This window comes from Giraffa tippelskirchi, chromosome X (assembly GCF_054371585.1).
Source record: "Giraffa tippelskirchi isolate mGirTip1 chromosome X, T2T-mGirTip1v1.2.pri, whole genome shotgun sequence".
Lineage (NCBI taxonomy): Eukaryota > Metazoa > Chordata > Mammalia > Artiodactyla > Giraffidae > Giraffa > Giraffa tippelskirchi.
In genome coordinates, this window is record NC_137289.1 from 68768917 (window position 1) to 68792128 (window position 23212).

General features: G+C 36.4%; 1 protein-coding gene across 8 annotated transcripts in view; it reads right to left on the bottom strand.

Moving 5' to 3' along the window:
* Nucleotides 1-23212, bottom strand: part of PCDH11X (protocadherin 11 X-linked) — an 868063-nt gene that overhangs the window by 768209 nt on the left and 76642 nt on the right. For all 8 annotated transcript variants that reach the window (XM_081567466.1, XM_081567469.1, XM_081567465.1 and 5 more), the window contains exon 3: nucleotides 1934-4423. In XM_081567466.1, the coding sequence (XP_081423592.1) occupies nucleotides 1934-4423 (2490 nt within the window). The remainder of the gene's footprint in view (nucleotides 1-1933; nucleotides 4424-23212) is intronic.

Sequence of the window (23212 nt, forward strand, 5' to 3'; positions counted from 1 at the left end):
AGCAGAAGTTATTTGGAAAACACTTCCAATTTTTTGCTTCATCTATGGTTTGCTTCCTGTATGTTCATGTCTTCATGTAAAATAAGTCTAGCTCTTAAACATCTCCATGCTTTTGAAAACAGTTGAAATCAAAATTTTCTCTTTTAACAAACTTCACAAGCCAATCTATTAAAAATGATGCTCTGTGAAAGTAATTCACAAACCCCACTCAGTGTAGATTTTTAAGTGAATCGCAAATTTATCCCTGGGAAAAGTGCTATTAGGCTACAACACACATAAAGTGCTAGTCATAAAAAATACTTTTTTGTTGAGAAAGGCTTCCAAAAAACAGAATGATAGCAATGAGAATTAGGAAATGAGATCACACTTTTTAATGATTAAATATAAATAAAAACTCACCATGATGAGATGTTAGGCATCTGTTATGTTTGCCACCCACTTAAAATCCACCTTGGTAGAAAACATGGGGCTCATGTGAACTGTAGAAATAACCACTGCCCTGCAAACTCATTCAAAGCATATCAAAAACTCCACAGAGAGTAGGGTTCTATTTTACCATTTACAATAGCATAATTATGAAATTATTGTAACAAAAATGAACCCATAATTGAATTAGTTTCTTAATTTTGCTCAGTGATTGAGAAAGGCTAACGTTATTGTATTATTTAACTATGCATATCCTTGAGTGACCTCGATTCTTAAGACATTTCCTAATCATAAATTACTGTTAATCATAAATTATTTTCATTGCTATTTGAAATCCTGATGGACTTCTTTAATGTTTCTAACTTTGGTGAGAAGAAACTTATTCTGACTTTCACATTACTACATTTTATTAAGCCTAACTAGGTTTTTAGAAGATTTTATTCATTGAAATTGAGATGAAGACCTTCTTAAGAGTAACACAAACAAAGTCAACATATGGCATGATTTTGAGAGAATTTCATCATATATCTTTATCAAGGAAATAATCATACTTAAATTATTTACTTCAGTTGTAGATTTCTAGATACATCTTTATTCATTTCTCCATGAAATACAGATAAAAAAGACCGTATAAGTTCTTGTTTTCATAATTTATTGGGTTTTAAATTATTGTATGCAGATGCCTTGGGTCTTAATATGCTCATATCTTCCTTCAGTCCCATTAGAGAAAGCAATCATATTTCATTTTCCAAAAGTCATTATCTCTTAAGAATGTCTCTTGAAGGGCTCAATACCTTGCATGAATATGCAAATACTCAAATGAATATCTAGAGTAGAGATCTCATATATATTTCATTCTCTTGATGAACATGAGAGTAGCATGACTTATTTCCTAATTTCATACTTGCTCCATTGTGTCAATACAGATGCATAAACCAGAATAATGGTGAATTCTTAATCTGAAAATTATACTCCCTTTTCATTGTGGGGGTTGGCAGCATGGTGAATGGGGAGGATATCTTGATGCTATTCGACTATCTTGGGTAGGCAGATTTTACCAACTGAAGCTGGAAGTCTCAGTACCATTAAGACCTGCTTATCAGATTCCAAAAGGTATTACTGTGATATATGCAGCCCAGTTTGTTCTGGTCCTCATGCACACAACTGTACTGAGGACAGTGTCATGACCTCTGACATGACATGACCTCCAAAAATTTTGGAGTTTTTCCAGTATATTATCTAGCAGGAAGTGTCATAGTGCCATCTACAGACAACACTGCCTCTATTACAATCATCATTCCTCACCCAATTTTCCTATAATTAGGAGTCATTTTGTTCTGATTTTCCATCAAGCTTAGATGAATCCATATACCTATTCAGATATTTCTGCAAAATATGATCGTTTTGATCCCCTGTTAAGTCAGTAGATTCTGTAAAGCCCTACTTCAACTGAAAATAATTTTGAAAAATAAATTAGAAAAGCTAGTTAGAAACTTGGATTACCTACCAGTCTGGTGTGTACAGACACAGGGGTCTTGAAAGTTGTCACTGGATAGCTGCACTCAGAAACGCTGTAGGGATCAGAACTGCTGGAGGAACACTTGGAGATGGAATCACAGCCCACAAAGGTGTTATCAAGAGGCAGTTCCTGGATGATGTGGTGCTTTGAATTTAGGGGAGTTTCTGGCTGGATCTGGAAAGCAGGCTGTGGAGAGGCAGATTTGTAGTGCTGGGCTAAATCAGGGCTGTCAGGCTTGAAAGTAGTGGGTGCAGTGCTCCAGTTGTACTTGCCCATGGTTTGCTCTTCCAATTCAATGGGAAGGTCTAATGTGATGGTGTTTCTATCATTGTCAGCATCATCTGCCTTAGCTTCTTCAATAGTGACAAAGTTAAGCAGTAAGTTCTTATGAGTATGCTTCTTCTTCTTCTTTTTCTTCATCATAATCATCTGCCTGTTTTCAGGGTTTGGAGTAACCCATTCAGAATTCTGCTTGTTTTTCTGAGCAGCCTTAAGGTGTGGTGATTGGCGGCATCTTACTACAGCAGTGATGAAAATAACAAGAATGACAGTTATGGTGCCAGCAACAATGGCAACCATGATCTTGACATAGTCACTTGATGGTGAGGATGTATCTGTTGTCTCAATATTTTGGGTCACTGGTGTTTCAATGTTTTTGCGCACCAATTCATAAATCAGTGTAGCATTGGTCATTGACTCATTCACAAATAGATTAACATTTATGACACTGAAGAGAGAATCAGGTTGCCCTAAATCCTTAGCTTTGACTATCAGTTTGTGTAAACCAAGATCTGTAAGGACACATTTCTCCTTCAGTGTAATGTTGCCTGTTGTTTGGTCAATCATAAACAGACCTTTTGTGTTTCCTCCTACAATGCTGTAATGAAGCTCTGCATTCATGCCAGTGTCATTGTCAATAGCAACTACCGTGAAGACCACTGTGCCTGGATTAGCAGATGGTGGAACCAATTCAAAGGAGTAGTTGGAAGGAGGGACAACAAAAACTGGTTTGTTGTCATTGACATCAACCACATTTATAGTGACTTTGGCAGTTGAAGAATGTGATACCCTACCACCATCCTCAGCCTTTACATGGAAAGTATAAGATTCTTGTTTTTCTCTATCAAATGAAATATTCGGTCGGATGACACCAGTCTGTGGATCAATTGTGAAGTCATCATTTGCATCTAAAATGGAGAGAGTTACTGCAGAATTTTCTCCATAATCAGGATCAGTTACAGTGATTAGTCCTACTGTGCCATGTCTTGGAAGATTTTCTGGGACATAGAAGTTGTACTCACTGTGAGTGAAAATTGGACTGTTGTCATTCTGATCAAGAACGGTCACTAAGACTGTGACATTGGTTATTAAAGATGACATCCCATTATCTTTTGCCAGAACTGTGAATGAATATTTTTCCTGTTTTTCTCTATCCAGTTTCTTCACTGCAGTCAGAATGCCTGTACGATGATCCAGGTTGAATTCAGATGGAGCATCAATGCCTAGCAGGTAATGTATCTCAGCATTACGACCAGTGTCTGCATCTGTTGCACTTATTTTTGTCAACTGGGTACCAGGAGAGTTATTCTCAGGAACAGAAAGACTTATAAAAGGCTGAGTGAACACTGGAGCATTGTCATTTTCATCTTTTAATTTGATGAGGAGCATGGATGATTGATTCAAAGGAGGTTTGCCAGCATCTGCGGCCAGTAATTTAATGGCGTACTCTCTTGTTGACTCATAGTCAAGATATGCAGCAGTCTCTAGGAGGAACTGATTACTGAACACTGGCCTTAATCTGAAAGGGACTTCATGATCTGTAAAGCATGTCACCCTTCCATTATGGTCAGCATCCTTATCTGTCACAGTTATGAGAGCAATTTTGGTGTTGAGAGGAGCATTTTCTGAAAGAACCACAGTGCCATTGATTGGATTGATGATGTATCTTATGTCAATCGATGGGACATTATCATTGACATCAGTAACATTTACTAGCACCATTGCTCTTGCTGGCATCAATCCACCATCACTTGCCAAAACCAGTAACTTGTGGTTTGGAGATTCCTCCCTATCCAGTGGTTCTTTTACTGTGATAAGTCCAGTGGTAGAGTTGAGGTGAAATAGCCTCTTGGCCATGCTGGAGACAAGATTGCTGAAATAGAAATGAATTCTGGCATTTTCACCTATATCAGCATCTGTGGCATGGAGCTGTGTTACTGAAGAACCTACAGGAGCATTTTCTGGTATACTGACTTCAATCTCATTCTCCTTAAAAACTGGATGGTTGTCATTTGTATCAGCAACACTGACTTGCAAAATAGCAGTACTGGATCTTTGAGGAAAGCCACCATCTTCAACTTTTACTTTCATTACATATGTATCTTTCTCTTCCCTATCTAACTCCTTTTGAACTATTAGTTGTGGCATCTTCTCTCCTTCTGGCGTTTCAATGATATCAAGTCCAAAAATATTTTGACCCTGAAAAACAAAGAATGAAACATTTTAGCTTATGTTATTATTTAATGAGACTGGTTTTCAATTTCTTGAAGCCACATGACATAGGATCAACTCAGAAATAAATGCCAGAGACTTGGGTTCTAAGTCCCAAATTTGTCTATAATACTGTCACCACAAACAAGGTGCTTAACATCTCCAAACATTTGTGAAATTTGAATTATTCTAGAAGATGTTCTGAGGACTTTTCAGGTCATAGCATTTTACAGTGATAAATGTAACTAATTTTTGTGAATTATTAAAGATTTCAAAAGGAAGAATAATGTAGAATGGAAAATGAAATTATAAGTGAATTAACCATGGTTACTCCAAATTAGTTAAAATATCTTACTGTAGATTTCAGCTGTTTAGGGCACTTTTCACTACCAAAAGTAACAATTAAGTATAAAATACTCAACCAACACAAAGTGCATATATCACATCTAACAAATACAGCTAAAAACTTTGGAAAGGGAGAAAATATGCAAACTCTGGTAATAAAACATTGTGTAAAGAACACAGACTTTCCTGTGTTTTCCCCTATAGAAACAGGTGTTAAAATGAATTTTTGGGAATTCCTTGGTGATCCAGTGGTTATGACATGGTGCTTTTACTGCCAGGGCCCAGGTTCAATCCATGGTCAGGGAACTAAGATTCTGCAAATGTGGGGTGGCCAAAAAAAAAACAAAAAAACAAAAAAAGCATCCTGGAGATTAACAGCACAATGTTATTTGAATTCTTTTTTTTTTTTTTTTTGATTAGCAGGCACAATAGACTGAACCTAACGTGCCAAAATGTCAAATTGGAAACTATAGCTTGGAATATTACCTATATTTTATTCATGACAAAAAAAGTCAGATTATGGAAATGTTTAAAATCAGTCTCTGCTGGTTCTGGCTTCCCTCAAAACCCTCAAGGAGGTGATTCAAGAAATACAAAATTGCAAAATACTTAAAGTGCTTGGGATCTCTTAAGTGCTATTGTTTATCAGCACACAGAGGGTCTCATACTCTTAAAGCTTTTTGTTGTTGTTCAGTTGCTAAGTCTTGTCCAACTCTTTGCAACCTCATGGACTGCAGCATGCCAGGCTTCCCTGTCCTTCACTATCTCCTGGAGTTTGTTCAGATTCATGTCCATTGAGCCGGTGATGCTATCTAACTATTTCATCTTCTGCTGTCCCCTTCTCCTTTTGCTTCTCCTCAAGTCTTTAAAATGGCAACCCAACCCAATATTCTTGCCCAGAAAATTTCATGGACAGAGGAGCCTGGCAGGCTACAGTCCATGGAGTCGCAAAGAATCGGACATGACTGAGCAATTAACGCTTTACTTTTTTTCTTTTAAGCCTTTAAAATAGTCAAATATCTTAATTTTTATAAAGTCCAATTTATATATATATATTTTTAAATCCCTTCTCCGAACTACAATAAGATGAAGTCTACACAGGTAAATCCTGTTAGCTGATTGAGGAATAGTATTGACTGGCTCTCCGAGGCAGTTCTAGCCAGTGTTTACTTGTAGCATTTTGACAGAAATGAGTTAGATAAAAAGCTACTGGAAGCTGTGAAGAAAAGATCAGAAGATCTTAAGATTCTTAGTACATGGGTGATTTATGAACCCTTTCATATACACACATACAACCACACACCACAATTTTAACTCTCCAATATATTTTTTAACGTAAAAGTTGCTGACGTGGTGAAGATTAGTTATTGAGATCTCATTTATGTGCTCTGTCTTGAAAGAACAGGATAGCATCTGAGGTCTTTTTCTCATAGTTTTGTCATACTAGTGTCTAAAATAAGATTCTAAATGTTAGAAAACAATGAATGATATCAAGCTTTTAGGGATCACTAGACTTTATGGTGAGATTATATGGTGATACTATCTCTTTTAACTTACCAAAATATTATAATTGCTTTACATAAAATCTAGTACAATACTCAAGTACAACTACATTTTTCTTCATGAATTGCTTGAAGATAATTTTGCATTTTTTGGATTTTTTTGTGTGTGTTTAGATTCACTTATACTCTTATTCAAATTGAGACCATAATATATCTTGATGGAAGAATTAAATGTTTATTATGAAATCAAAGGTGGCATTTCAGAAATGTTAATTAAAATCACCAGTTTGTTTCAATATAATTTTAAAAAATTTTCATGGGCTAACCAATGTGTAATAACCTTGTTTTTAATTCATAAACTAAATGAGCATTTTATTAATATTTTATTCATATAAACCAACAAACAATCTGCTTTTTCTTTGCCAAGGGAAATATCTTTCAAGTCATATCTACACAAGTGTGAAAATTAACAAATGCATTTTAAGAAAAAACAATTTTGCAACAATGATGATAAATATAGGTACAATATTTACTATTATAGTTTGATCTAAGTAAACTTAGTTGTTAATGATAATTTTACTTTTGTAATGATATTTCAAAAGTTTTAGGAAGGTTCATATCTGGAATATCTCATTTATTGGTAGAAAAAATAGTCTCTAAATTGCAGGTCACAAAAATCCATGGCAGTTAATACAATTCTGTTAATTCTTGGCATGCTAATGGCAAGTGGCTAATATGGACATAGCATTTATCTAGGCACTGGGGATAAGGTGGTGAGTAAACGTATTTAACTAATGTAATGGAAATTAAACTTTAGCTAAGATGAAAGAAAATCAATAACAATCTAAGTATCTACTGATGTTGATATAAATAGATTTAGGTTAATTGAAATAACTACATTTTTAATAAGAGCTATAAAGATCGATTATAAAGTATTATTAGAGGTTATATAAGGGAGAAATAGCATATACAACATAGCATAAAAAAATAATATATTAAATTCTTGAATTTCAAGACTCAATTATCCAATCTATGACTGTAATACACCTGAGGAAAATAATAGTTTTAATTTTTCTAAAAAAAAATTATGGGGATCTTTTTTAAAATTTTTATAGAATTTGTTACAATATTATTTGTTTTATTTTTTGTTTTTTGGCCACATGGGATGTGGCATTCTAGCTACGTGACCAGTGACCAAGCTCACAGCCCCCCCTCACTAGAAGGCGAAGTCTCGACCACTGGATTGCCAGGGAAGAATTAAAATCAATTTTTAATTTTATTCACTTGTGTTTATGTCTTTTATGTTGGTATATTTAAAGTTTGAGCTTACGTGTTTGAATTTTGAATTGACCTTTGCTTTCCCACGCAAATGATGGCAGGTTTAGGTTGGTTGAAAAATCCAAGAACAGCATGTTCATTGTCTTTTATTTTATGTGAAGTGTCAGTAATGTTAAAAGATAGATTTTTTCAAATTTTCAAGATGGCAATGTAGATACAATGTAGACGGCAATGTAGATACAATGTAGATACAAAGTAGATAATGGATACTGTCTATATTACTCTTCGGTCTTCTATGACTATTCTGTCCAATATAATAGCAATTAGTCACAAGTATTTACATTTAAATACTTGTAAATGAAGAAGTGGATGACAGGAGGAGAAGGGGACAACAGATAATGAGATGGTTGGATGGTATCACTGACTCAATGGACATGAGTTTGAGCAAGCTCCAAGAGTTGGTGATGGACAGTGAAGCCTGGCGTGCTGCAGTCCATGGGGTCACAAAGAGTCGGTGACTGAGTGGCTGAACTGACTGACTGATTTACATTTAAATTTTAATTAATTAAAATTATGTTTAAAAGTCAGTACTTCAGTCTCACTAGACACATTTAAGTTCTCATAGCTACATGTGAGTACTGGCTACTACATTTTACAGCTCAGATATAGAACTTCTCCATCATTACACGAAGTTCTATTGGATTGGACTGTTCTAAGGTGTCATATTTTTCTTTAATAAAATTCTACTTTCAGGTCAGGTGATTGTGTGCATACCTACCACTCAGATATTTAGAGCTCTCCAAATGACTTGCTGGTTTATATATTTAAATTTCATATTGCCCAAGCAATTTGAAAAGAAATTCCCCACATGTAAGATACGAATCATTTCAGTTCGGTTGTTCAGTCGTGTCCTACTCTTTGCGACCCCATGGATTGCAGCATGCCAGGCTTCCTTGTCCATCACCAACTCCCAGAGCTCACTCAAACTCATGTCCATCAAGTTGGTGATGCCATCCAACCATCTCATCCTCTGTTGTCCCCTTCTTCTCCTACCTTCAATCTTCCCCAGCATCAAGGTCTTTTCCAATGAGCTGGTTCTTCACCTCAGGTGGCCAAATTATTGGAGCTTCACCTTCAACATCAGTCCTTCCAATGAATATTCAGGACTGATTTCCTTTAGTATGGACTGGTTTGATCTCCTTGCAGTCCAAGGGACTCTCAAGAGTCTTCTCCAATACCACAGTTCAAAAGCATCAATTCTTCGGCACTCAGCTTTCTTTATGGTCCAACTCTCACATCCATACATGACTACTGGAAGAACCATAGCTTTGAGCAGATGAACCTTTGTCGGTAAAGTAACGTCTCTGCTTTTTAATATGCTGTCTAGTTTTACCCCATGTCAGTTAGCCCAACTGACATTCAAACCCACATGAACAATGAAAAACAACTGAAAAACAACTGAAGCTCCTTGCCGTATGTTAGACTATGACATGAGACCAACGGGAAAGATAAAAGGAGAAATAAAGATATATGGCTCCCTAATTCATCACCTTAATTTTAGCACACACATGCCCTGTAGACAAAAAAAAAAAAAGTTTGGAATAATTGTGTAGAAAGTATCCTGAATTCCAAACTTACTTAGAATCATTTCCCCCTTGTTTACAGGGACAAACAATTTCAGAAAATCCTTTGCTCTCTCTCTCTCTCTCAAATGGTCATCCTTTGGCAAGAGCACACTCACTTGTATGTCTTTCTTGGATATTTACTTAAGCCTCTATTACATTAATGAATGAGAGTGTAGGATAAAATGGCATCAAGCTTCACTATATCTAAGGACATAGCACCTGGTATATACAAGGCATATACAAACACAATAAATAAGCACTTGTTAGATGAAGAAATGCATGCGTTAAAATGATAATTCCTATTTTAAAAGAAAAAAAAAAGAGAGAGAGGGCAGATTTTGGTTGTTCTTGTTTCTAATTCTCAGTCTATGCCAAATTGGAATATACTGTAATTGTTGACTTAGTTTTTTTTTCTTTTACTTTAGTTAAATTGTCCAGAAAATAATTTCAGAATTATTTCATAAAACAATTACTGTTTATGTTATGGATATAATAAGCTGCAGTGTCAATCTCTGGTAAAAGTTTATAACCTAGTTGTAATCCTTTATTTTTGGAAGAAATAATAACAAGTACTTAGTGTGGGTGGTCTGTGTACATATAAAATACAAAACCCTACACATATTCAAAGAAAAAAAGAGAAAACAAAAACTCAGAGAAGAAAACAACATATTATTTGAACTGAATGTAACACATTATAAATTGATTTTGGATCCTAATGTATTCAACTTGTTTTATCTCACATACACAAAATTGCCAATTCCAGTTCAGGTTAGGAAAGAATTATGGACTTACTAATAACCTCCTGTTTCAAAAGACTTAATTTACTTTGTGAGTCACATTTCTTCCTAAATTCAAAAATAAGCTTTGAATTTGCAAATCCAGGATAAAAATTGCTGAAATAAGCAAGATGTTATTAAGCTCATCTGTGACTTTAATTCTTTGTAGGGATTTGTAAAATCAAGGAAGAGAAAGTTAGTATTGTATATAAAGTTCCCAAGAGAAGTATTTTTGCTTTAAATAAATGAATACAGAATATTCTTTGCCAAGTTAAAAGCTATTTTTTTGCCTATTGTTCTGGGAAAGAATTAACTGAACCATTGTACTAAACTTTAACATTTTTGACATATGCATGTGCAAGACACCACTTCATTGCCTATTGAAAGGTAATAAATAACACAGCACTTCCAGAGCTATAAATCTAGTACAGTTGCCCAAAACATGCATACAGTGCCAGTAAGTACTAAAAATACTTTCAAAGAGATTGAATTCTAAAACTGATTGCATAAAAGCTGTTTACTCTGTAGATCGAGGAATGCTGGGGTAAAGACTGAAAGTTTATTTCTGAGCTTTATCACTGCTTGATTTATCAAGCATCAACCTGAATTTTTTTTTTAATTTTCTTTTTTTCCCCTTACATTACTGTTTGATCTTTGGGCCAGATAAATGCAATGGTTTATCCATTTGCATAGTTTCAAATGGATAAAACCAGAGATATGGCTATTTAAGAAAACAGTAAGGATATAAATGTAATGTTCTCAATATAAATATAATGGGTACTATAATAAATTTATTTTAATTCTATTAAAAGTTCATTGGTTTGCTATAGGCTCCCTAGAACTACTAGCAACTAATAGCAACTGTTTCTGAATGTTCAATATTGTGAAGTCATTTAGATTCCATGCACTATTTCCAGAACATTTCTTTCAGCATTCATTTGTAGCACTGTCAAGAGAAATACAATACAAAATGGATTACATGTAAAATGACCTGAATTGTTAGTCACATATTTGATTAGCCTTGAAGTCACCAAGTCCCTACCTACTTTAAAGTTATATTATGGAAAGGAAAGCAGAGTCGTGTATTTAAGAAACTATCAACTCTCTTTGGAAGAAAAGAATTTACATTAAAATATTAATAGCAGTGGTGCTAGTTTTGGCAAAGCCATGCACAAGGTTTAAGGCATCACACATGTTTATTTCATCTATTTGATATTTAGCAAAGACTAATAGAACAATGGCATTCATAGCATATGGTTCTTTTGTCTTAATGTTAGTCCCGAGAAAAGTAATTCCTTCCATTGACTTATTTTTCTCTCTATTTCATCAGATTTCAACACTAGGAACAGTTTATTTTTTTCTCTTTGATGAAAGAGTAGGTACTCAGGAAGGTCACTGAAAATGACAGCGTCTTGATACTACCTCTATCTTTTTATTTTAAATGGAATATAATTGCTTTACAGTGCTATGTTAGTTTCTGCTGTAGTGAACCAGCCATATCCCCTCCCTCATGGACCTCCCTCCTACTCTTCCACTTCACCCACCTAGGTCATCACAGCACCGAGCTGGGCTTCCTGTGCTTTATAGCAGGTTCCAACTAACTATCTATTTCACACATGGTAGTGTATATATGTCAATCCTAATCTTCCAATTCATCCCACCCTCCCCTTGCCCCTCTGTGTTCACATGTCCATTCTCTATGTCTGCTTCTCTGTTCTTGCCTTGGAAATACGTTCATCCGTACCATTTTTTTTTCTAGATTCCACATATATGCATTAATGTATGATATTTATTTTTCTCTTTTTAAAAAAGTCATTTATTTTTTATTACATTGGGTTTTAATTGTTCTGTGTGGGCTTTTTTTATTTGTGGAGAGCAGGGACTACTCTCCTTTGAAGCATGGCACAGGCTCAGTAGTTGTGGTCCATGGGCTTAGTAGCTTCATAGCATGTGGGATCTTCCCAGACCAGGGATCAAACCAGTGTCCCCTGAATTGGCAGGAAGATTCTTATTCACTGTACTACCAGGTAAGTCCTATTTTTCTCTTTCTGACTTAGTTCACTCAGTGTCTGTCTTAAAGTGTATTCTTCCCTTACTTCAGGATTTTGTGTGTATGTGTGTGTGTGTGTGAGAGAGACATAAGATAAATCTATATCCTTCCTTTTTTGTGGTCATGTGTCACTATCACTATTCAGTGTCCCCCAACTAAAAGAACAATCAAACTATGTAATTAGATTATCTGGAATAAGCATTCGGATTGAAATGTTTTAAAGTGTTCACTTAAATTCATAATGTTACAGACTGGCACAAAGGAGATTTAATTGAAGATACCAAGGTGATTACATCCATGAGAACAGATGGAAACTGAAAGAAATCCATTCACCAGGTTTCCACTTTTTTCAGTTTATTCTTCACTTAGTTTTGAAAAGCCAGATTTTGACTTTTAGCAAAAAAAAGGGGGGGGGATCTTAAACAAATGACTAAATATGAGACATATATAAATGAAATAGAAAACAAAATCTGATTCACTCTACCAACATCCTAGGAGGAAACCAACATTTTTTATGAGTATGTATAATAATTCAACATTCGCTTTCTTACGTGTTCCATTGCCTGCTAGCTCGCTCTCTTTCTGTCTTTCTCTGCAGTTTCTAACACTTGCAAAAACTAAGCATGCCTTATAACATAAAAAAGCTCTTTAATACTAGCAAATGTTTAAAATACCAATTGGACTTGATCCCAGAGATTTTAATGTTTTACATTTTATTTGAAAATATTGTCGTTTAAGGACTATATTTTCAAGCATGTGATTTTAATCACTAACTGTTTTTAATTGAAAACACATGCAAAACAAATGAACTGTCACTCCTAATTGTTGTTAATCAGCTCTTTTTAGCAGCTGCTTCCCTTGTGCTCAAGTTAGATGAGCTGGTTTCATAAGAAAACAAGAATACAGTATATTGAATCCTTCAATCTCAGTACTAGAAGGGACTTCAGATATCATCTAGCCTTTCTTCTTCTCCTTTTACACAAAGGACAATGAGACTCAGTGAGGTTAGGTGATTTGCTCATGATCACACAGCTAGTTTATTGTAAGGCAGATTTGAGCGCCAAGTCTCTTGATTTTGAGTTCAACAGTTTTAACTATGGTTGGTTGGCAAGAATTCTTGTACTATGGAGAGTTCTTGGGCGTGAGGTAATCAGCAGGTAATCATTACCAAAAAGAATAAAACAAAAAAACTGTTACTTGATCCCCATTGAGCCACTGACAGAAAGATTTCTATATGATCTTTCACTAAATAGATACTCTTGCAAACCTAGCCGATTGCTTATTAATATCAGAATGATAAAATTCAAGATGCTTCTGACCCATTGTCAGAGAAAACTTTAGGTAAAGACAGTCAGTATGTAAGATAAGGTAAACCCGGGGGTCGAGGGGAAAATACTGTTAGAAAATCTAAGATCTTATGAAGATATTTTATCTTTTAAGTCTCAGAGCTTCTAGAGTGATTATAACTCTGATTGGTTCTACACTCTGAATTGTGGAAAGTTCTCAACCAATTTCTGGTAGATTTAATCCTCAAAGCTCAGAAATCTCCTTTATTCCAAAAAAGGATTTCAGTTTCTATGTCATATGGGAAGGTCATTTTTTCTCTGTATCAGGGTGTTGTAATATTGATTAACTGGATGTCATGATAAATATGGTGGCAAATTTTCTCGAGAGAAGTTAAGTAAATGACAAAGTTATACATGGATTACATCTCTTGAAAATGAGTAATCATTGCAAGAATAGGTCAAATCCTTTGCTCTTTAGGGAATAGAGTTTCAAGTGGGCAGTGACTAATAATAGATGGCTCATTCTAATCAAGGCCATGCTGAATAACTGGAAGTCATTAATGCTAATGCTATCATGGGTGAACAGACAAATCCTGTGGATGATGATGATGATGATGATGATGATGATGATGTGTGTGTGTGTATAGTATTCTTAGTCACCAAAACATTGCTCACATTTGTTAATGAAAGTAATAGATTTCTCAGTGATCCAGTTTTTAATAGGTAAGTTGTAGCCCAACAGTCAGGGGCATATCATCATGGAGGTAGGGGCAGGGTTTGTTGGAATATGGATGGGCAGCAAACCTGGCTCTTTTCTCCCCTGCACATTTCACAGATTAAGAGTCTTTTTCCTAGTGGAGGTGAAAGTGAAAGTCACTCAGTCGTGTCCAACTCTTTGTGACCCCATGGATTATACAGTCCATGGAATTCTCCAGACTGGAATACTGGAGTGGGTAGACTTTCCCTTCCCCAGGGGATATTCCCAACCCAGGGATTGAACCCAGGTCTCTCGCATTGCAGGCAGATACTTTTCCAGCTGAGCCATCAAGGAAGCCCAAGAATATTGGAATGGGTAGCCTATCCCTTATCCAGGGGATCTTTCCAATCCAGGAATCGAACCGGGGTTTCCTGCATTGCAGGTGGATTCTTTACCAACTGAGCTATGAGGGAAAGACTGGCAATTTTAGACTTGGCTTTCTGCAGTTCAGACTTTAACTCAAATGCGTATTCTTCTTTGTGGGTTAAGACTGGGCAAGGAATAGCAGACATGAGATAGTTTTGATATGTCTCTGGAATAAGAGCTAATTATAGGGATAAAAAAATTAGGACAGACAATATTAGATCATGCCCAGAGAAAAGTATCTTATCCACTGAATCAGAGAAAACTCCAGGTGAGGCCATTTACAGTCAGAGTTATTTTCATAATCCAAGGCTTACCAAGCTGGTACTGACCCTTTGGGATCTATCTTGAGACAGTGAAACATTGAGATATTAAGATGTTACCTCTGACCTATGCTTTCCTGTTTTAATTTAAGGGGAAGAGGAACTCATTTCCATTTACCTAAATGTTTTCCTGATTCTATTTTAGAAGGAAGTAACATGTCCTCTGAGATCATTTCCGATTTTTCATTATTGCCCATGTCTTTAGCAAGATGGAAACATGCAGCCCAAATCCTTTGATGTTAAGTATTTTGTCAGTAGTATTTTTTTAATATCATCAAATAAGCAATAATCATTGGGACTTCCCTGGTTGCTCACATAGTCAAGAATCTGCCTGCAATGCAGGAGACAGGGAATCGATCCCTGGGTTGGGAAGATCCCTTGGAGAATGGAATAGCTACCCAATCCAGTATTCTTGTCTGGAGAATCCCATGGACAGAGGAGCCTGGTAGGCTACAGTCCATGGAGTCACAAAGAGTTGGACATGACTAAGCACACACACATATATATGTCAAAGCAGTCATCATTAGAAAATTCATTATTTTCATCATGAACAGTATTGTCATCATTGCCATTATCTTCATTATATTCATCGTCATCATGATTCTTGTAGTAATCTTCCTCCTCTGAAGGCAGTACCTCTTCTGCATAACTGACACTACCAGTTCCATAGGTCAAGACAGGTATATTCTACATAAACAAAAGGAACCAACAAAGTCAAAATAAAATATTAATATCCATTCACTTTGAAAATTAAACACATAAGCTATTGCTATCTAAATGAATTATCAGCATAGTAGATGTCAAAATATTTTTTTCAATACCTTCCAAGAAAAATCACGTCTTCCTAAAAGCAACTCCTCAATAGGAAAAAAGCTATTGGTGTTCTGTAAGCATAAATGTGTTTACATATTTAAGGAGTCTTAATCTACTCAAATATACTAGACATATTTAATATAAGCAAATACTATGCCCCATGGCACTGATTCTAGGAATTATTTAAATTGTGTCTGGGATCAGTCTGAATTAGGAGAGACAATGATATTTTCAAACTGCTAGTAATTTTTCTGCTTCAAGTGCAGTGAATGACAGTTTTCAGTCAAGGTATTGGTACACTATTACATCTAAGTTCCATCCAGAGAATAGTAAAGTTTATAAAAGTTCTCCAAAATTAATTACAGTGATGCTTTGCAAGGCAGAGCCAGTATTTTCATGCCATGACATCTAGAAACTATGTCAATCAATAAAAACTGAAATTTCCAGTCTTATTAAGTTAATCAGCTCTTTAAAGACAGCCGATGATGAACCTAACTAAATTGGTCCCAAGTTTGCATATTAAAGAGTAGACATTTTCAATGATGAATATAGCAGTGTGAATAAAACTATTGTAGACATATGGTCAAAATATATTTTCATTCCCCACATACTAAAAGAAAAAAATTATAAAATTTAAGAGCTAAGAATGGTTGATCATATATAAACCTATTAGTAAAGCCATTGGCTTAATAAGTGCTTCTTTTAACAAGATAGCCATATTATTGCTATAATACAAGGCAAACTATGTTACATTCATCTTCAATCAGTTATTAATTGGTCTAATATTAGAGGATGTTAATTTTAATCATTTCTTATCCTTCTTAACAATAGCAAATGGTTTTCATTTTCAAAGTTTATTTTACCTATAAGTTTAACATTTTAAGTAATAATTTTTACACAACCATGAAGCCAAATTAGAAAAATAATGATTTTACTAACAAAAAGAATAAGCCTTTCTTTACTAGCTGAGTTCCTATAATCTGTAACATTCTTCAAAGAAAAATATTCATACATATTAATTTTATCCTTCTTTTTATTCTAAGATTGAAAATTAAGCTGTCAAAGGATACACATATTTGTTTAATATAAATATTCAATTTATAAAGTGGACTCATTGTGTAAGTTAAGATTTTTAGTGTTAATAATAAATGCATTTTCTTGATATATAATAAAAGAATATTGAAATACCTTTGTGCAATTAATGAATTGTTTATTCCATCTGAAATAAGAAGAAAACTGTATCTCAAGCTATTTTGCTCTATCATTTAGCATAAAGTTCTCCTTCAGTTACATAGATAAGAAAGCAACTTCTACACTGAAAACCAATTATAATATTCTGAAAATTATAAAAAGCAATATTACTTTATAAAATCTCTATCAAAGGTAAAACTTTTTTATGTGCTAATTAATACTTTTCCACTTATGACTCTTAAGGCTTAAGAAACTGTTCAAATTGTATTCATTATTTAAACATGATGAAGTATTCTCTTATCTAGAAATGCTCAACATTTGAAGGTTTGGGAAAGTATTCAAAACACCCTGACTTGTCCTTGGAGCTACTAAAAAGGACAAAATCTACTGCTACTACACTAGGCTATGCTAGGGTGGGCTAAAAAAAAAAAGGTGGGGTTAAAAAAAGGTGAAGTAAAAAAGGATGGGCTAAAGCAGTAGTTCTTTGCTGAGGAAATCCCAAGCCCCTCCCCCACACAGGGGATATTTAAAAAACTCGGGAAGTATTTTTGGTTAGCAGTACTGTCGGATGGATGCTGTTGGGAAATAGTGGGTGCATTAATAAACTTCATACAATGTACAGGACAGCCCCTGTCCTGTCCTATCCAACCTCACAAGAAATAATTATCCAGGGGGGCGGACCTAAGATGGTGGAGGAATAGGACAGGGAGACCAATTTCTCCCCCACAAATTCATTGAAAGATCATTTGAACGCTGAGCAAATTCCACAAAACAACTTGTGAACACTGGCAGAGGACACCAGGCTCCCAGAAAGGCAGCCCATTGTCTTCGAAAGGAGGTAGGACAAATTATAAAAGATAAAAAGAGAGACAAAAGAGTTAGGGACAGAGACCCATCCCAGGGGAGTTTTGGGATCTCAGAGGGCAACATAACTGGGAGGAAAAATAAATAAATAAATAAATAAAACCCACAGATTATGTACCTAACAGCAACTCCCAGTGGAGAAGTAGCCCAGATGCTCGCATCTGCCACCAGCAAATGGGGGCTGAACAAGGAGGCGCAGGCTGCATTGCTTAAGGTAGTGACTGGTCCTGAACACCCTGAGGACAATCTGAGGGAGCTAACGTGAGATAGCAACCCAAACTGTGGGATAGCCAGAGAGAGAGAGAAAAAAGAAAGAGAGAGAGAGAACTTTCCCGCAAAAAGCTCTAACCTAAGGCACTGCCGGGCCTGCTCACAGAACAAAGGACTGAGCGAGTACCAGAAGACAGCTAGCTGGCTGTGGACCGGCCCATCCCCTGCCAGAAGCAGAAAGGCAGACGGGCAACAGCCTGAGCTGGAAAGGGGCACTCTCAGCCCCAGAGATGGCATCCTCTGCCAAAGTGTGAGCAGGCTCCCAGTTGCTAACCAAGTCTTCCTGGGATCCTGGACGGTTGATCTCCACTGGGAGGGTCACAGTCAGAGATCAGCTCCCCAGAGGAGACATACGACACACCTGAGACAGGGCTCCCGCTGTGTACCCAGGAAACCGAGCTGCTGGGACAAGTGAGGTGATAAGACACACCGCCCCACCTGAGGAGAGTGCACTCCCCAAGCACCTGGTCGCCTGAGCTGCTAGGATCTGGGAAGGGCACAAAACGCAGGCCCAACTGAGTCTGTGCCTTTGTGGAGTACCTGAGAACTTGAACGTGAGCGGCTTAGACCTGGGAAGTGCATGCAAACCAGGGCCCGCCTTTAGATAATTCCCCTGCAGAGCAACCTGGAGCCTGAGCAGTATGGACTAGGAAAGCACACACACCATGAGCAGGGGCAAACCCAGTATGGCTGAGACACTGCAAGAGGTCCCCACACATGCCAGTGATATTTGTTTGCAGTGTTCCTCCCTTCCCACAGCACGACTGAACAAGTGAGCCTAAATAAGTGACCACCTTCGCCCCCTTGTGTCAGGGCAGAAATTAGACACTGAACAGACTTGCAAACAGAAAAAGCCAAAATAAACAGAGGAAATGGCTTTGGAAGTGAAAGGTGCAACAGATGAAAACGCTGTAGTTGGCACCAACTACATAAGAAGGGGACTGTAGATCTTGAGAAGTATAAGCTGGAACCAGGAACTATCTGAAACTGAAATGACCTCACACTGCCTGCAACAGCTCCAGAGAAATTCCTAGATATATTTTTACTATTATCATTTATTTTTATTTTTTTAATTTTTTTTATTTTTAAGTCTTTTATTGCTCCTTTAATTTTCATTTTTATAACCTACTATTACATTGCAAAAAAAGACCCTATTTCAAAGCAAATTTCATATATATTTTTTACAATTTTGTGATTTTGGTTTGTTTTTTTAATATTGTATTTTTGAGAGTCTAACCTCTACTCTAGATTTTTAATGTTTGCTTTTTGGTATTTGTTATCAATTTTGTACCTTTAAGAATCCAATCTTCAGTACATAGTTTTACTTAGGAGTGTGGTTACTGGCTTGATTGTCCTCTCCCCCTTTTGACTCTCCTTTTTCTTCCCTAGGTCACTGCTATCTCCTCTCTCCCCCTTCTCTACTCTACTCAATGCTGTGAATCTCTTTGGGTATTCCAGGCTGTGGAGAACACTTAGGGAACTGATTACTGGCTAGATCTGTCTCTCTCCTTCTGACACCCTCATTTCCTCCTGATCACCTCTATCTCCTTCCTCCCTCTTCTCTTCTCTATAGAACTCCGTGAACCTCTTTGGGTGTTCTGGGCTGTGGAGAGCACATCGGGATTTGATTACTGGCTTGATTGCTCTCTCCCCTTTTGATTTCCCCTCTTCTTCTCCTGGTCACCTCTATCTCCCTCCTCCCTCTTCTCTTCTCCATGTAACTCAGCGAACCTTTCTGAGTGTCCCTCGCTATGGAGAATCTCTTCTCCATTAACCTAGATGTTTTATCATTGGCGCTGTATGGATGGAGAAGTCTTGAGGCTACTGTAAGAATAAGACTGAAAACCAGAGGCAGGACGCTTAAACACAAAACCTGAGAACAGCAGAGAACTCCTGACTCCAGGGAACATTAATGGATGAGTGTTCATCCTTTTAAAAGCCTCCACACCTACGCTGAAACCAAGATCCACCCAAGAGCCAGAAAGTTCCAGAGCAAGACATACCATGCAAATTCTCCAGCAACTCAGGAACATAGCACTGAGCTTTAATATACAGGCTGCCCAAAGTCACACCAAACCCAAACACTTCTCAAAACTCACTACTGGACACTTCACTGCACTCCAGAGAAGAAATCCAGCTCCACCCACCAGAACACCAACACAAGCTTCCCTAACCAGGAAACCTTGACAAGCAACTCGTCCAACCCCACCCACGGAGAGAAACCTCCACAATAAAGAGGAACCACAAACTGCCAGAATACAGAAAGGCCACCCCATAATCAGCAATCTAAACTAGATGAAAAGGCAGAGAAATACTCAGCAGGTAAAGGAACCTGATAAATGCTCACCAAACCAAACAAAAGAGGAGGAGATAGAGAGTCTACCTGAAAAAGAATTCGGAATAATGATAGTAAAAATGACCCAAAATCTCGAAAACAAAATGGAGTTACAGATAAACAGCCTGGAGACAAGGATTGAGAAGATGCAAGAAATGTTTAACAAGGACCTAGAAGAAATAAAAAAGAGTTGATCAATAATGAATTATGCAATAAATGAGATCAAAATAGACAGTAGAATAGAATAACTGAAGCAGAAGATAAGAAAAGTGACATGGAAGATAGAAAGTTGTAAATAAATGAAGCAAACAGGAAAAAAGAAAAAAAGAATGAAAACAAATGAGGACAACCTCAGAGACCTCTGGGACAATGTCACATGTCCCAATATTTGAATCATAGGAGTCCCAGAAGAAGAAGACAAAAAGAAAGGCCATGAGAAAATACTTGAGGAGATAATAGTTGAAAACTTCCGTAAAATGGGGAAGGAAGTACCCACCCAAGTCCAAGAAATCCAGAGAGTCCCAAACAGGATAAACCCAAGGCAAAACACCCCAAGACACATATTAATCAAATTAACAAAGATCAAACACAAAGAACAAATATTAAAAGCAGCAAAGGAAAAACAACAAATAACACACAAGGGGATTCCCATAAGGATAACAGCTGATCTTTCAATAGAAACACTTCAGGCCAGAAGGGAATGGCAGGACATACTTAAAGTGATGAAAGAGGAAAACCTACAACCCAGATTACTGTACGCAGCAAGGATCCCATTCAAATATGAAGGAGAAATTAAAAGCTTTACAGACAAGCAAACCTGAGAGAATTCAGCACCACCAAGCCAGCTCTTCAACAAATGCTAAAGGATCTTCTCTAGACAGGAAACACAGAAAAGGTGTATAAACTCAAACCCAAAATAACAAAGTAAATGGCAACGGGATCATACTTATCAATAAATACCTTAAATGTAAATGGATTGAATGCACCAACTAAAAGACAAAGACTAGCTGAAAGGATACAAAAACACGATCCCTATATATGCTGTCTACAAGAGACCCACCTCAAAACAAGGGACACATATAAACTGAAAGTGAAGGGCTGGAAAAAGGTGTTTCACACAAATGGAGACCAAAAGATAGCAGGAGTTGCAATACTCAAATCAGATAAAATAGACTTTGAAATAAGGCCGTGAAAAGAGACAAAGAAGGACGCTACATAATGATCAAAGTATCAATCCAGAAGAAGATATAACATTTATAAATATATATGCACCCAACATAGGAGCACCAAAATATGTAAGGCCAATGCTAATAAGTATGAAAGGGGAAACTAACAGTAACACAATAATACTGGAAGACTTTAATACCCCACTCACATCTATGGATAGATCAACTAAACAGAAAATTAGCAAGGAAACACAAACTTTAAATGATTCAATGGACCAGTTTGACCTAATTGATATCTATAGGAAATTTCACCTCAAAACAAGGAATTTCACCTTTCTCTTAAGTGCACACAGATCCTTCTCCAGGATAGATCACATCCTGGGCCATAAATCTAGCCTTGGTAAATTCAAAAAAATTGAAATCATTTCAAGAATCTTTTCTGATCACAATGCGATAAGATTAGATGTCAACTACAGAAAACAACTATTAAAAATTCCAACATATGGAGGCTAAACAACACGCTTCTGAATAACCAACACGTCACAGAAGGAATCAAAAAAGAAATCAAAATATGCATAGAAATGAATGAAAAAAAAAACCAAACACAACAACCCAAAACCTACGGGATTCAGTAAAATCAGTGCTAAGGGGAAGGTTCATAGCAATACTCAATCATTCAGATGTGTCCAACTCTGCAACCCCATGGACTGTAGCCCACCAAGCTGCTCTGACCATGAGATTTCTCAGGAAAGAATACTGGAGTGGGTTGCCATTTCCTCCTCCAAGGGATCTTCCCAATCCAGGGATTGAAGCCAGGTCTCTGGTGTCCCCCACATTGGCAAGTGGATTCTTTACCAACTGTGCCACCTGGGAAGCCCATCTAATTTTAGGCATTACTAAAACTAAAATTTTAAAATCAAGTTTTGATTCAAGTTCCAAGACACATTCTTATTCAATAAGAGCTAATGCTATAGATGACAAAGAAAAACTGAACATAAGCAAACATTATGTAAGCATAAAAGATATTATTCTATTCATTTGATATGAATACATGTCCAACTTTTCATTTTATGTTTATGTTACTTTAAACCTAGTATCATTTTATTATTTTAAAAACAAAATTTGTGAATATATTTGATCTGTGACAATATCATATGAAAAAATACAGTTGTTTAAATATCTAGGGTTTTATAAATATTTTCATAATACTATAATTCTTAGTTTTATGCATTGCTTAGTGATTTATTGATGTACAGTCAGTAAACATATTTATGACAAAATATAAGAAATTTTCCACAGCTCACTACATATCTTAATTAATTTGCATCATATTGAGTACTAATGGATAACCCAGTGGACCGTGCAGGAAAAAACATGAGTATAACAGCAAAATTATCACTTACTTTCAATCTACCAGAAAGCTGCTCTAGTCAGATTTCTTACTTATTACAACAATGCCTTTCCCTTTTCCCACTAAAAGAGCTGTCATAAATGTCAAAAGATATGACAATTCTTAACAGTTAAGGGTTATCAAATAAAGGTTTCAAAGTATAAAGTTAGTAGAAAGGAATTTTTAGTTTCAGTCTTTGGAATTGGGACATTTGAGGGGTTTTACCTCCTTTTTTATTCATTAAAAGGATGCTGTTGAAGCCCCAATATTTGGACCACCTGTTGTGAAGACCTGACTCATTGGAAAAGACCCTGATACTGGGAAAGATTGAAGACAGGAGGAGAAGGGGACGTGAGAGGATGAGATGGTTGGATGGCATCATTGACTCAATGGACATGAGTTTGAGCAAATTCTGGGAGATGGTGAAGGACATGGAAGCCTGG